Consider the following 14,165-nt stretch of genomic DNA (forward strand, 5'->3'; position numbering starts at 1 on the left):
GTCTGTGCCTTGGCAGGGAGCCTCCTCCTGGAATGGGGTCAAACAACACTGAGAGTTCTAGAGGAGCCCAAAGTGGCCGCTGACAGACAACTGCTACACATTTAAACAGTTTCAAACTATCAAGAGGTGCTCTCAGATATCAGGCAGAAATCTTAAGTGTGTAGTCCTTAAGAATGGCGCTGCCATTGTGTGTGGTGGCTGCACTTAGCTGCATTAAAGCAAAAATCAGCTGTTCTAAGCTTAGTCAGATCCCAAAGGACTACACACCGAGAACACTCAATCCAGCACATGCACACACGCAAACCTTCCACACAACGTCTCTAAATAGGACATTTCCAGCACACTCAGTCTCCCTGCCCACTCAAACGGTGGTCAGATACCGATAAAAACAACTTAAAACTTTGTTTTTAAACTAGAATTTATTGGTATACAAAACTCCATTTCATAGATAAAGTGGCACATCTTTGCAGCTTCTATTGCACCAAGTATCGAAGATTAAAAACACACAAAAAAGAAACATTTGGTTTTGAAAACACTGCAAATAGCCAAGTACAGTACTTTGGTAAATAAAAAATAAAATGGTTCAGATGAACACAATCCGTGGAAAGAAACGATCTAGGGGGAAGGAACTATGGACATCAGACAATGGTCACAATTCTCACCATCGAGCTCCATAGATAAGGCAAGACTTGCTAAGTCTATGGATCATGACCCCATGGAGGTCTTAAGTTTCTCCAGACTGAAGCTAGAACACGTATAGTGCAATTAGAAAAAGAGAAGGCCCCTTCTCCACGGACACATCCACCCCTCTGTAAAGGGGACTGACGCACGCCAACACTTGTGCATGGGAAAGGGGAGCCCCCGGGTGTGACGTCTGACTCCTGGCCCTTTTCTTCTTTCCTCTGAGCTTAGTGCTGGTGGAGACTCTGGAAGAGTCACTGGGAAGGCCAAGGGCCCTTCCTACTATGAAAAAAAAATGAACCGTTAAGAGTGGGAAAATGTGGGGAGCTTCTCACCAGTACTGCTCGAGGGAACTGCCAGGGATCAAACCGCCAGCTGAGGTCTGTGGCTGAGCTCACATGATTGTCATGGACGGCTGGCAGCCTGCTGCGGGCTGACACACCAAGGATGAGAGCCAGGCTACAGAGGCTCTGTCCAGCAATCACCACCGGCCGCAAGGACTGGCAGTGAGCAGCAGCAGCTCTGGATCATGGCTATGCCCTGCTTAGAATAAATTCCCTATGCAAAAGTTCGTAGTTTTACAGAAATAGACTCCTTACACTGGTACCAGCCCCTTCTCAAGTAATTCTGCAAGGATGCTAAACATTTTCACGGAACCACAAAACAGTCCTAACGAGGACAGTAAAGAGAGGGATGCTACAAAGCAACTACTTCAAAGACATAGGTCAGAGTCTGAGGTTTTAAAGGAATTTCACCTCGGGACGGAAGACGGCCAGGCCAACCACAAGGCACAGCTCCTTCCGGAGGCCCCCATCAGTGGAGAACGGTAAGCTCTGTATCCTCCATACACTTGGTGACTGGTGTTCCGTGTTCTCTCCACATTCCAAAAATGACTGTCCCCTTACTAATATGCGATGGCAGACGTCATAATTTATGCCATCTAGATCTTCAATGGTGTCATTAAAAAAAATACAATTTACTGGCCGGGCAGGGTGGCTCACGCCTGTAATCCCAGCACTTTGGGAGGCTGAGGTGGGCAGATCACGAGGTCAGGAGTTCGAGACCAGCCTGGCTAACATGGTGAAACCCCATCTCTACTAAAAATATAAAAATTAGCCAAGCATGGTGGCACGCACCTGTAATCCCAGCTACTCAGGAGGCTGAGGCAGGAGAATTGCTTGAACCCGGGAGGTGGAGGTTGCGGTGAGCCGAGATTGCACCACCACACTCCAGTTTGGGCAACAAAGCAAGATTCTGTCTCAAAAAAAAAAAAAAAATTTACTTTAGAGCCAGGAAAACACATCTTATAATAAGTGCCATTATTACATCACCTCAGAACAACTGTCAAAGGCCCCAGAGTTTTAGCAACACTTGTTCTGAAAGCTGTGATGAATGAAGCTGTGAATAACGAGAATGGCAAAACAGAAAAACTGCATCAGAGTCTGAGTCTAAAGATTTAACATGGCTAGACAGAGACTTGAGGTAAGAAAGTGAAGAGCTACGCATCTACCCAAAACGGGAGTCGGACAGGGCCACTGACATGTCACACTAAAATGAGGAAGCTCCGATCTCTTCCCCTGGCAAAGATCCTTTTGGTCAGGGTAATTTTTAGTCACTTCTGACCAGGAATCCAAGTTTTCTTCAACTGACTGACTATTTCACAGAGGTAAACTGATAGCATTCTATGCTGACCCAGTAAAACCCAGGCAGAGTCTACAGAGTTTCTCAGAGTTAGAGAAATTGCACATTGACTACGGGGACTCACTACAAGTACAGTTCAGCGCCGAAGTCCATCTGATGCTACCTGTGTAATATGTGAGCAACTCCCTCCCCGATGGAAGGTGGCCCTCCTCCCACCCCACCCCCCACCCCCACCCCCGAAAATCACATCATTTCACACTGAAGCTCCCTGGGGCAAGGAGGGCAGGCATAATAAATTACCCACAGAAACGCTCCCTCCCAGTCAGCTCCAGCTGCTCCACAAGGGAGACCCCACTTCCCAAGCCCTCAGAATCAAACTGGCATTGGAAGTGTTTTCAGAGCTTAATAAAGAAACTACAGACAACGTCAACTAACATTTAAAATTCTTTCTTCCACAATTTCTCAAGCATACTTTGCTCCTGAAAGTGTATGTTCATTATTATTGAAAAACTAAATATACATATACATTCTAACTTTCTAATATCTCCTAGTGGCAACTATATTATCTAGAAGTTATGGTTCTATGTTGCTTTAATACATCTACCTCTCTAGTTCAAAGTTGTTGCCACTAAAATTGTATTTTGACCTCTAAAAAAAATCTTTTTAAAATCCATAAAACCTTTATATACAGTTTTAAGAGCAGTAAGCAGCTATGTACCACTGCTCCATCCCCTTTCTCCTGACCAAACTACAAGCTACCAAGACAATCTCATGTAACATAAATGTCTACAAGATATAACACAGAGATTAAGACACATTCAGTTCCTAATAAAGAGTTCACAGAGTACCTGTACTAGAGTAATAGCTGCTGACAACAGTCATCCCAGGACTAAACATACTGGACCTCCACTCGGGCTGCCAGTGAAGTAATTTTCCAGTGCCCACTGAGGCAACTAAGCATATGGATTCCAACTACCTTATGTACCCAGTGAGACTGAGGCAGTGAAGTCTAAATTGAAACCATTAGCTAGAAGGTATCACTGAAGTTGGATGTATGTACCCCAGACCAACTGTAACAAAAGCTGTGAAACAGTAATAAAAGAAAATTACTAAAGCCATTTGATTAGTTTTTTAAATCACCGTTGTTATACTCCAGAAATGCTGAAGCCTATTATCAGAATTAGGTAATTTATAAATAAATGTTACCAATATTCTTTAATAACTTTTTAGCAGCTTCTAAAACTTCTAAAACCCAACAGGGCCCAAGGCCACCTTCATTAACCATGTAAATGAAGCAATTCTACTACTTCTGACAATGAGTCTCTCTTAAGCTGACTGCTAATCTGAATTTCTGGCATACAATCTTGTCTTTCTGAGAGGATCTGGCCTCTGACCTCAAGCAGCACAAAACAGACAGGAAAGCATCTTCTTCAGAAACACTCAGCCAGTCAGGAGTCTGCCCAGTGTTGAAAACCAAGACAACCACAGATCCTAACGCACTCTCGATCCCACTCCTGTAGAGTAAGGCAATAGAGATCTTTCATTCATTTGGAATGAGTACAGCAACACAGCCTCAAGCTCAGGGCTCTGCGATGTGCACAGAAAAAATGCTGTGCACTTTTAATCTGCTAAATTTTACAATGTACTGTACCCAAGAAGAATCCAAATCACAATGTCCTAGGAGCAATTCCAAGAGACTTCTGATGCTCCAACTACAAAAAGCCACCAAAGTCAAAAACAAAATCAAAAGACAGCAGTGAAACTGACGAAAGCAAATGGCCTGCTGATAAAGACAATCTGACGACTCCAGGAACTACCAAACTTTTTAGTTATCACTTTGCCTCCGAATTTTTCTAATTGTGAAATGTGAGGGGTGGGGAAGATAACTAATAATTTAACTTTCAACTCAGCATCAATTATTTGCCCAAGTATTAGGTCCCAATCCACAATGGGCCACCTCGGATGTTATGGTTAAGTTCACATCCACCAACTCAGTTTTAGGAATGACATCTCTCCATTGCTCAAGTCTGTCTATTTCAGAACTGAAGAGTCATTCGAAGGCCTTAACCAAAGTATATTCTCTTCCCTGCTGGTCCAACCTAAGTCAACCAACTCTGCTGGTCCAACAACTCCCAGCAGATGCTGGAGTTTCCCAACTTCGAAATGCCAAACAGGGCTTAAATAAAAAGAAATACATGTGGCATTTTATAAGATTTAATTTCCACAATACTAAGTTTAGCGACCTATAAGGTCAAGTTACCATGTATCTCTCTGAAGGCATCTAAGTCTACAACAGAAGGGAAGAAAATGGTCATTTAAAATGTGAACATGAAAAACCTTATTCTTCCAGGCTTCTTCTATAAAAACATAATTATTTAGACTCCTCTTAGGCAAAACCCCAGGAGTTCTTCTCCTATTACAACTACAGACCCTGCTCTACATACTATCAGAATTCCAGAACTGTATCACAAGTAGTAACATGCCATCTCCCCACTGTCAGGAAACAAATACCAAAAACCCAACACCACCGTCAACTTCCCAACAAGGCCTAGGCCTAATTAACAGTCAGCTGCATTTATCATATGGCTTGAGTGCAAATGAACTAACAGCACCTACATCCCATCTGAAATAACATCAGAATCAGGAAGGAGAGAAATGCGGTTAATTTCCATCCTGACTGCAGGCCACAACCCTCATGTAACTTTGGGAAAACAATTCCTGAATTATTTTCTGAGTAACTTGGATTAGAAGAAAGTAAATCAAAGCATATTCCTGAGTTGGAGATCATTTATAAGCTACCCTATATGTTAGTATCTGTTTGAAAATGAAAGAGAAACTAAGGAAACTTGTCATTCTCAATTTCTAACAATTATTCTAAACTACTCATGAACAATTACAGCAAAACTCACCCCAAATGTTAAGGAAAGATCCTAGGGTCACTGAAGTCTGATTTTCGGGCAAATAAAGCCACCACTTAACAGGTTTTTTCTGACCTATCTGCCCCTAAAACTCAGTATTTTAATTTTGTATTACAGAATATGAATGGCCTCACTGCATTTTCATAAAACAAAACATATCACTAATAAAACTTTGAACAAAAAAAGAGGCAGCTCGAAGCACACTAACTCAGTGTGGGAGCTCATGTGTGGGCTTTGTTGTTTGTGTTTCGTTTCATAAAAGGACGGCCTCGTTGGAAAGTCTGGCACACAGCAATCCTTTTCCAGCCGCTTCCTACAACTCCCAAAAGGCCAGAGAGTCAGATGTTGAGAGCAGCAAAGGTCTTCACCAAGGTGACCTGTGTGTTCGCCTCTGCTTCGCTTCTGTTGTTGTCCCTGTGGCTACCTCTGCTCTCCAGGGCTTTGTGGCGGTGCCTCTCCTCCTGCCGCTTCTTCTTCTCCAGCCATTGCTGTTCTCGCCTCTGTTTGTTTGTGACCTGAGAAAGAAGGCCACGGTGGTGAGTAGGCAGCACGGAGGCTCAAGCTGCCACCTGCTAGAAGGGAGATGGTGGCAAAGGGCACAGACTGCTTTTCAGCAGCAACAGGGAAAAACAATCTAAGACGCCAAAGATGATTTACTGTCCACTGCCACTCAAATTTACATTTAAATTCATACTTCCTTGCTGAACTAGCAAATAAAATCAATTTCATTCTTCCCTTAAAGAAACTAGCCCTCATCCAGCAAGAGGTAACACACACACATGTCAGAGGACACTTTTCCCCACATAATTTAATGCCCCAGGTAATTCTGACAAAATCCTCAGAAGCTTATTGCATCTTTGCCTCTGCTGTGGCTTTGTACACTGTGGCATTTTGAGCTCAGAACTTCTTGGTGAAAATCTTTAAAATGATTCCAAATTCAGTAAAATGGAAGATGTCACATACTACCTGTGGGAGTGAAGGGCAGGGAGGGAGATGTACCTTTCTGGAAAGCACTTAACAATTTACCAAAAGCCTTTAAAAGATTCATGTATCCATGACCTTTAACCTGTTCATTCCTCTTCTAGGATTTTATCCAAGATAATTATGCAAAAACCCAAAGATTTATACACAAAGGTGTTCATTGTAGATCATGGCATTTATAAAAAACATGGATAAACATGGGAAGAGCCCACACATACAGGTGGGAAAAGGAGGCTTTTCATTTGTACACTGAGGACAATTTCAGAGTATATTTCCTCCCAATTGTCACTGCATACACCAAACAGGGTAAGTGAGGTCATTCTGCTTCCTGATGTATCTTTATGCATTCCCCAGATTTTCCATACGCTTACAAATCAGAAGGAAAATACAAATAAAATTATCTAAAGCTCCCACCACTGCCACAGAATTACACCTGCCCACCACCTGCCCTTTCAACCCCATCTTACATACCTTTGCGAGCTGGTTTTTATTTGCTTTGTTTTCTTCACTAGGGCTGGCCCGTGCCTTATTGTTTTCGGTCCTGCCTTCATTTAAGCCCTGATTTCCAAAGATTCTGGCACCACTGCCACCCTCCTCCCATAAAGGGCCACACTGCTTCAGCACTCGACCACTGGGCTCAAGATTCTCTTCTGTATCTTCCAAAGAAAGATATTTCATTAAAACCGAGAACCTGAGAGAGTTACACAGGGTGATTACTGTATTAATGATTCCAAAACTACCTGGGTCCCTACTTTGGCCACAGGGGAAGTTTCCTTGAGACAAATTCTAATGTCAAGACAGTGGGAAACATAGGAAGAAAAAGTTGGTAAAAGTGGGAAGATAAATTTTAAAATAACCCACTGACCAGCCTTTTGCTCAGCTTCCCACCAGCAGAGTGCTTTTTAGATAAATTATGTTTTAACATGAATTTTTATGGGAAAGTCTTCCATTTGCACCCAAAACTGAGAAAAGAAACAGGTTCTAAAGCTGTGCTGTCCAATGTATTAGCCACTAGCTATATGCGGCCATTTACATTTAAATTAAAATTAAACATTTAAAATGTAGCTCCCCAGTTTCACTGCACAAGTGGCAGGTACACACTATACTGAACAGCACAGATAACTGGAGGGTGCTGTTTAAAGTCTCAAAGACCAAGTTACTTACAGATTTCTAAAAGTACAGCCAATACATAGTGGATAATAAAATACCTCATCACATGGAGAACTATGATGCCAGAAACAGTATCTGACATGTAACATCTGGCAATCAGTATTTATTGATATCATTTTAAATAAATGACTTGAGAAGTTAATAAGATGTTACATCTCTTTTCTTTTTTTTTTTTTGAGACGGAGTCTCGCTCTGTTGCCCAGGCTGGAGTGCAGTAGTGCGACCTCAGCTCACTGCAACCGCCACCTCCAAGGTTCAAGCGTTTCTGCTGCCTCAGTCTCCTGAGTAGCTGGGATTACAGGCACCCGCCACCACACCCAGCTAATTTTTGTATTTTCAGTAGAGACGGGGTTTCCATGTTCATCAGACTGGTCTTGAACTCCTGACCTCGTGATCTGCCCGCCTCGGCCTCCCGAAGTGCTGGGATTACAGGTGTGAACCACCACACCCGGCCTTTACATCTCTTTTCTTTCCTCTGAGTCACAAAATTAAACTCAGTTCATGTTTAAAAAATAAAAAAATAAAAATTATCACAAGTTAATAGAAATCTAAATATTTCCACCAGGAAAACAATTCTGGTTATCATTTTGGTCTTCTAAGGGCATCTTATTTCTAAACAGGGTAATTCTTCCCTCATGTGTCCCCCAGCACCCTGTACTCCCACCCCATTATGTACTATCACACCAGTTTACCTGTCTCCACCATCCACCCTCCACGCCTGAACTACACTCCCCCTGAAGCAGGGCCAGGACCTAGTAAAAAATGTCTGCATCCAGAATGTGCTCAATAAACAACTCCTAAACGAATGACAGAACAGTTACCACCTGTGACTTGGTTAAAAATAAATATTTGGAAAATTACCAACACCACCATTTTGAAGGCCTATAAATATTAGTCATGGACTTACTATTTCTCTTCCCTTGGTTCATCTGAAGCATGGCAATTATTGCAGATTCAATATTATAATTTTCAGCTTCCAGGTTCTGGACTATTAAATTAAAATCCTATCCAAGAAACAAACAAACAAAAAAATCACTTCAAAACTCTGGGTATATTTTTCTGCCTAGCTCTCCTTCAATAATCATAAACATAAAGATGTAATAGTGAGAATTAAGACAAGGTTTCAGGACCTTTTCCATTTAGAAAATGTCAGTTTTCAATAAAGTTAGTCCCTTGAAATAACTATCTAATGTACATTTATAAATGAACTCCCTCTATAAAACTGCATTTGTACTACTGTAAACACTAGTCAGGAAAAATTAAATCCACATACTTCCTGTGAATTTTAAGCAGTACTGGGTGAAGTCTAGCAAACAACAGGGAAATGAATAAACAGCTCTCATTAAGCCACATACGCTAATCAAACTATAAATCTCATGGGCCTATTTTGCCCCACAAGGTGCTGATATGCTGGAGAGGTCCTACGAAACTAAGACGTAAGCTAGGCACAGCAACGCTTGCTTCTAAATCATTCCTGCATGACAGAAATACTAACTGAACATCCAGTTGCATTACAAACTTTCTGGACAGCATCCTCTACTTCGTCTCTCAGGTCATCTTCAGAGTCCATTCCCTTTGTCTTGATCTTTTCTCTTTTATTTGATTCATCTTGATGAAGCATCTGAAACTAAAGGAAACAAATAATAATCAGGGAACTATGTTGAGAATCAAACTATGTTCAGAATCTTCAATACAAGACACTCTAATCTCGAAAAGCACCCAGGGAAACTTGTCAATCCAAATCCTAAAGCCACAAAGAACAGTTCACTTGGGATCCATGAGACCTTTACAACCTGGGCCTTACATCAGAAAAGCTAAAATCATCCCTCTGTAGATGCTCAACCACCTTCTTCTGCTTCCCACTAATGCACGGAGATAGGTAAATGGGCAAAGACAGCTCTATTTTTTGAATGTAAAAGTATAGTGGACTCCAGCAATGTGCAGTATATTCCTCAGAATGTTAATACAAAGCATTCTATTATAAAATTAAACCCTAAGAATTTGACAAAGAGTTACAGGAGTCTTTGACCCAGTAGTTTCAGTTTTGAAATTTAGCCAAAGGAAATAATATCAAATAGAGAAAAGATTTATGGGCCTGGTGCAGTGGCTCACACCTGTAATCCCAGCACTTTGGGAGGCTGATGGGGGTGGGTCACTTCACCTCAGGAGTTCAAAACCAGCCTGGGCAACAAAGTGACATCCCATCTCTACAAAAAAACACAAAGAATTATTTGGGCATGGTGGCATGCACCTGTAGTCCCAGCTACTCAGGAGGCTGAGGTGGGAGGATGGCTTGAGCCCAGGAGGTGGAGGCTGCAGTGAGCCGAGATCACGCCACTGTATTCCAGCCTGGGCAACAGAGCTAGACCTTGTCTCAAAAAAGAAAAAAGAAAAGAAAAGATTTAGGTAAAAGGGCTAACAGTGTTACTTATACTAGTGAATAACAAAACCACCAAAAGCCTTTATAGTATGGGTATGGTTAAATAACCACTGTAAATCCACAGAATGACGTCTTCATTCCCACTAAGGAAAAAACACAATCATCACTCCCACCATTATTACTTAACAATATTTTGGAGGTAAAAGCCAAAGCCATTAGCTAAAATAAATTATAAGTATAAAATTAAAAAGAAAAAAGTAATCTGTCTCTGTACATGATATAATTCTGTAACTGAAACAAGAGAATCAACAACAAAAAAAAACTACTGCAAACCAAAAACATTACAGCAAATCATATACCTGATAAGACTCTAGCATCTAGCATATATTAAAAACTCTTACAACTCAAAAACAAAAAGGCAGAACCAATTAAAAAATAGGCAAAAGACTCAAATAGACATTTCTCCAAAGATATACAGATGGCTGAAAAGCACATGAGAAGATGTTCAATGTCATTAGCTATTAAGAAAATGTAATTCAAAACTTTAAGATACTGGCCAGGCGCGGTGGCTCACGCCTGTAATCCCGGCACTTTGGGAGGCCCAGGTGGGCAGATCACGAGGTAAGGAGATCGAGACCATCCTGGCTAACACGAGGAAATCTCGGCTAACACAACGAAACCCTGTCTCCACTAAAAATACAAAAAATTAGCTGGGCGTGGTGGCGGGTGCCTGTAGTACCAGCTACTCGGGAGGCGGAGGCAGGAGAATGGCGTAAACCCAGGAGGCAGAGCTTGCAGTGAGCCGAGATCACGCCACTGCACTCCAGCCTGGGTGACAGAGCAAGACTCCGTATCAAAAAACAAAAACTTTTTAAGATACTAAGTAGGATGACCATATAAGAAAAAAACTACAAATGTTAGGATGAAGAGAAAACAAAGCCTGGCAAGAAAAACAGTGCAGCTGCTGTGGAAAATAGTTTGGCAGTTCCTCAAAAAGTTCAATTTAGGTTTACTCTATGACCCAGCAATTCCACTCCGAGGTATATACAAAAAGACTGAAAATAGGTATTTGTAAAAATACTGTACACAAATACTCACAGCAGCACTATTCTCAATAGCCAAAAGGTGGGAACAACCTAAACGCTCATTAACAGATGAATAGATGCACAAAAAATCATCTCTCCATATAATGGAATATTATTCAGCCATAAAAAAAGAATGAAGTACTGATACATGCTACACCATGAATGACTCTCAAAAACATTATACCGAGGAAAGAAGCCACAAAGAAAAAGTCACATATAATTCCATTTACATCAAATGTCCAGAATAGGCAAATTCACAGAGAAGAAAGGCAAACTGGCGGTTGCTCGGGGACAGGGGGACTAGGAGTCACTGCTTAATGGGCATGAGGTTTTCTTTTTGGGGTGATGAAAATATTTTGGGACTAGGCCGAGGACATGGTGGTACCACAAACACTGGGGATGTACTGAGTACCACTGGACTGTATATTTTTAAATGGTTAATTTTATGTTATGGGAATTTTGCCTTAATTTTTAAAAAGAGAGGGGTTCTGTGGGATACCTAAGTATGTAATTAACATTTTGTTAATTAACAGCTCTCATAGACAAATGATAACCCACTAGAAAATATAAAAGATCTCTTTACAATACACAAAAAGCACAAAACACCTCCTTAGAATAAACTCCACAAAAAATGGGCAAGATCTATATGAAGAAAATGTTCCGATGGATCACAAAGTCAATTAAATAATAAAAGACTCAACATCAGAAAGATGTCAGCTTTTCCTTAAATTACTCTATTAACTTAATGAGATTCCAATTTTTAAAAACTCAATAGGGCTGGGCAGACCAAGGCGAGCAGATCACTTGAGGTCAGGAGTTCAAGACCAGCCTGGCCAACGTGGTGAAACCCTATCTCTACTAAAAATACGAAAATTAGCCAAGGGTGGTGGCGAGCTACCAACTACTTGGGAGGCTGAGGCAGGAGAATTGCTTGAAACTGGGAGGCGGAGGTTGCAGTGAGGTGAGATTGCACCACAGCACTCCAGCCTGGGCAACAGAACAAGACTGTCTCAAAAAAAAAAAAAAAACAACTTAACAGCATTTCTTTTGAACTAGACACATTGATTCTAACATTTATTATTTATTTATTTGTTTGTTTGTTTATTTTTGATACGGAGTCTTGTTCTGTCACCTAGGCTGGAGTGCAGTGGCACCAACTCTGCTCACTGCAAGCTCCGCCTCCCAGGTTCACGCCATTCTCCTGCCTCAGCCTCCCAAGTAGCTGGGACTATGGGCGCCTGCCACCTCGCCCGGCTTATTTTTTGTATAAAGTAGAGACCGGGTTTCACCATGTTAGCCAGGATGGTCTTGATCTCCTGACCTCATGATCTGCCCGCCTCGGCCTCCCAAAGTGCTGGGATTACAGGCGTGAACCACAGCGCCTGGCCTCATTTTTTTTTTTAAAAAAAGGCAAGAACATATACGGAAACGCTAAAAAAGAAAATTAATTATGAGTGAAAAATTCTACCAGATTTTAAAATATACTAACTAAAACCATGAAGCATCAACATGTGAACAGGGAGATCAGTGGACCAGAACCAAATGTCTAGGAATAGACCCAAATACATATGGGAATTGAGTATATGGAAAGACAGTGGCATTTTAAATCAGTGCAGAAAAGATGTATAATTAATCAATGGTTTCGGTACAACTAGGTAATCACAAGGGAAATATAAAATTGGATCCATAGCCTCACACCCTTATATGAATATAAATTCCAAAAGAAGCCAAGATTTAATTTTTTTTTTTAAGTCAGACTATAAGCTGAGTGCAGTGGCTCACACCTGCAATCTCAACACTTTGGGTGGTCGAGGCAGGAGGGCTGCTTGAGTCCATGAGTTAGAGACCAGCCTGGGCAACAAAGTGAGACCCTATCTCTACAAAAAATAAAGAATTAGCCAGACATAGTGATGCACAGCTGTGGCCCCAGCTACTCAGGAGGATCGCTTGAGCCTGGGAGGTTGAGGGCGCAGTGAAACATGATCATGGCACTGCACTCCAGCCTCAGCGACAGAGTGAGACCCAGTCTCAAAAAATAAATAAATAAATAAAGTGAAACTATGAAAGTACTAGAATAAACTATGGGAGAATTATTTGTAACCTCAGTGGGAAAGACTTTCCTAGTTATGACCCAAAATCCAAAGGGCATATAATAAAATCATTAACAAATTTAACCATGAAAATATCTAAAATTCTTTCATAGCAAAGACCACAGGAGAAAGAAAAAGACAAATGACAGAGTGCGAAAACCTATTTGCAACTCATATCACAGACAGAGGCTAATTTCCCTAATACATAAAAAGCTCCCCAAAATCATTAAGACAACATAATAGGGAAAAAATGGGGAAAGAAAATGAACACCATTTACAAAAAAGAAAATAGAAATATGTCTTAAACACAGGAAAAGATGCATAAATAAGAGAAACGCAAATTAAAACTAGGTTAAGTAAACAATTTTTCCCTTAACAATGAAAAGGATTTAAAAATTTGTTAACACTATGTTGACAAAGTGCACCGTGCAGGAAAAGAGCCACATACGGCAAGTGGGAGCTTAAACTGGTGAAATCTTGTTAGAAAGTAATTTGACAATATCTATCAACATCCTCTGATGTGGCAAGGACCTTCTAGGAATGTGTCCCACAGATACATGTGTGAAATGAGGTACATAAAAGGTACTGCACACTGCTTGTAATAGCAAAGGATTAGAAGCCACCTAAAAGCCCATCGGTAAGTGAGTGGTCAAAAATATTATAATGCATCTATAGAACAGGACACTACGCGGCCTTTAAAAAGGATACAGGAAGTTCCTTATGTACTACCATGAATTAAATCCCAAGACACATTAAATTTAAAAAGTACAGTGCAGGATGTATGTGTGGGATGTGTAGGATGCTACAACTAGAGGTGGGGAGAGTGTAAAAACGGCAAAAGTGGAATATGTGCACATACACATATATTTGCTTGATATGTAAACCATAGGAGAGTTTATGATATACTAATACCACTGACTGCATCCAGGGAGAACAATGTGGCTGAAGTACAAGGGTAGGAAAGTGACTTTCACTGTATATCCCATTATATATTTTGAATTCTAATCCATGGACAAATATGACCTATTCAAGAATTGAAATTGCCAGGCACCATGGCTCACACCTGTAATCCCAACACATTGGAAGGCCAAGGTACAAGGATCACTTGAGTCCAGGAGTTGGAGGGCAGCCTGGGCAACATAGTGAAACTTCATCTCTACAAAAAATTAAAAAATGAACGAAGCATGGTGGTGCACACCTGTAGTCCTAGCTACTCAGG

The 14,165-nt window shown here is 41.1% G+C and overlaps 1 protein-coding gene across 3 annotated transcripts in view; it reads right to left on the reverse strand.

Annotated features, from left to right (window-relative positions):
- Positions 1-400: 400 nt before the first annotated feature.
- The window catches only part of OTUD3 (OTU deubiquitinase 3), a 29,950-nt gene continuing 16,185 nt past the window's right edge, over positions 401-14,165 (reverse strand). The window contains exons 5-8 of one of the 3 annotated variants that reach the window (XM_007980235.3): positions 8,887-9,018; positions 8,299-8,395; positions 6,693-6,877; positions 401-5,755 (exon numbers count right to left, since the gene is read on the reverse strand). In XM_007980235.3, the coding sequence (XP_007978426.3) occupies positions 5,579-5,755; positions 6,693-6,877; positions 8,299-8,395; positions 8,887-9,018 (591 nt within the window). In that variant the 3' untranslated portion in view covers positions 401-5,578. The remainder of the gene's footprint in view (positions 5,756-6,692; positions 6,878-8,298; positions 8,396-8,886; positions 9,019-14,165) is intronic. The other 2 variants (XM_007980237.3, XM_007980236.3) reach the window with 2 other exon arrangements.

Source organism: Chlorocebus sabaeus, chromosome 20, assembly GCF_047675955.1.
Source record: "Chlorocebus sabaeus isolate Y175 chromosome 20, mChlSab1.0.hap1, whole genome shotgun sequence".
NCBI classification, from domain to species: domain Eukaryota; kingdom Metazoa; phylum Chordata; class Mammalia; order Primates; family Cercopithecidae; genus Chlorocebus; species Chlorocebus sabaeus.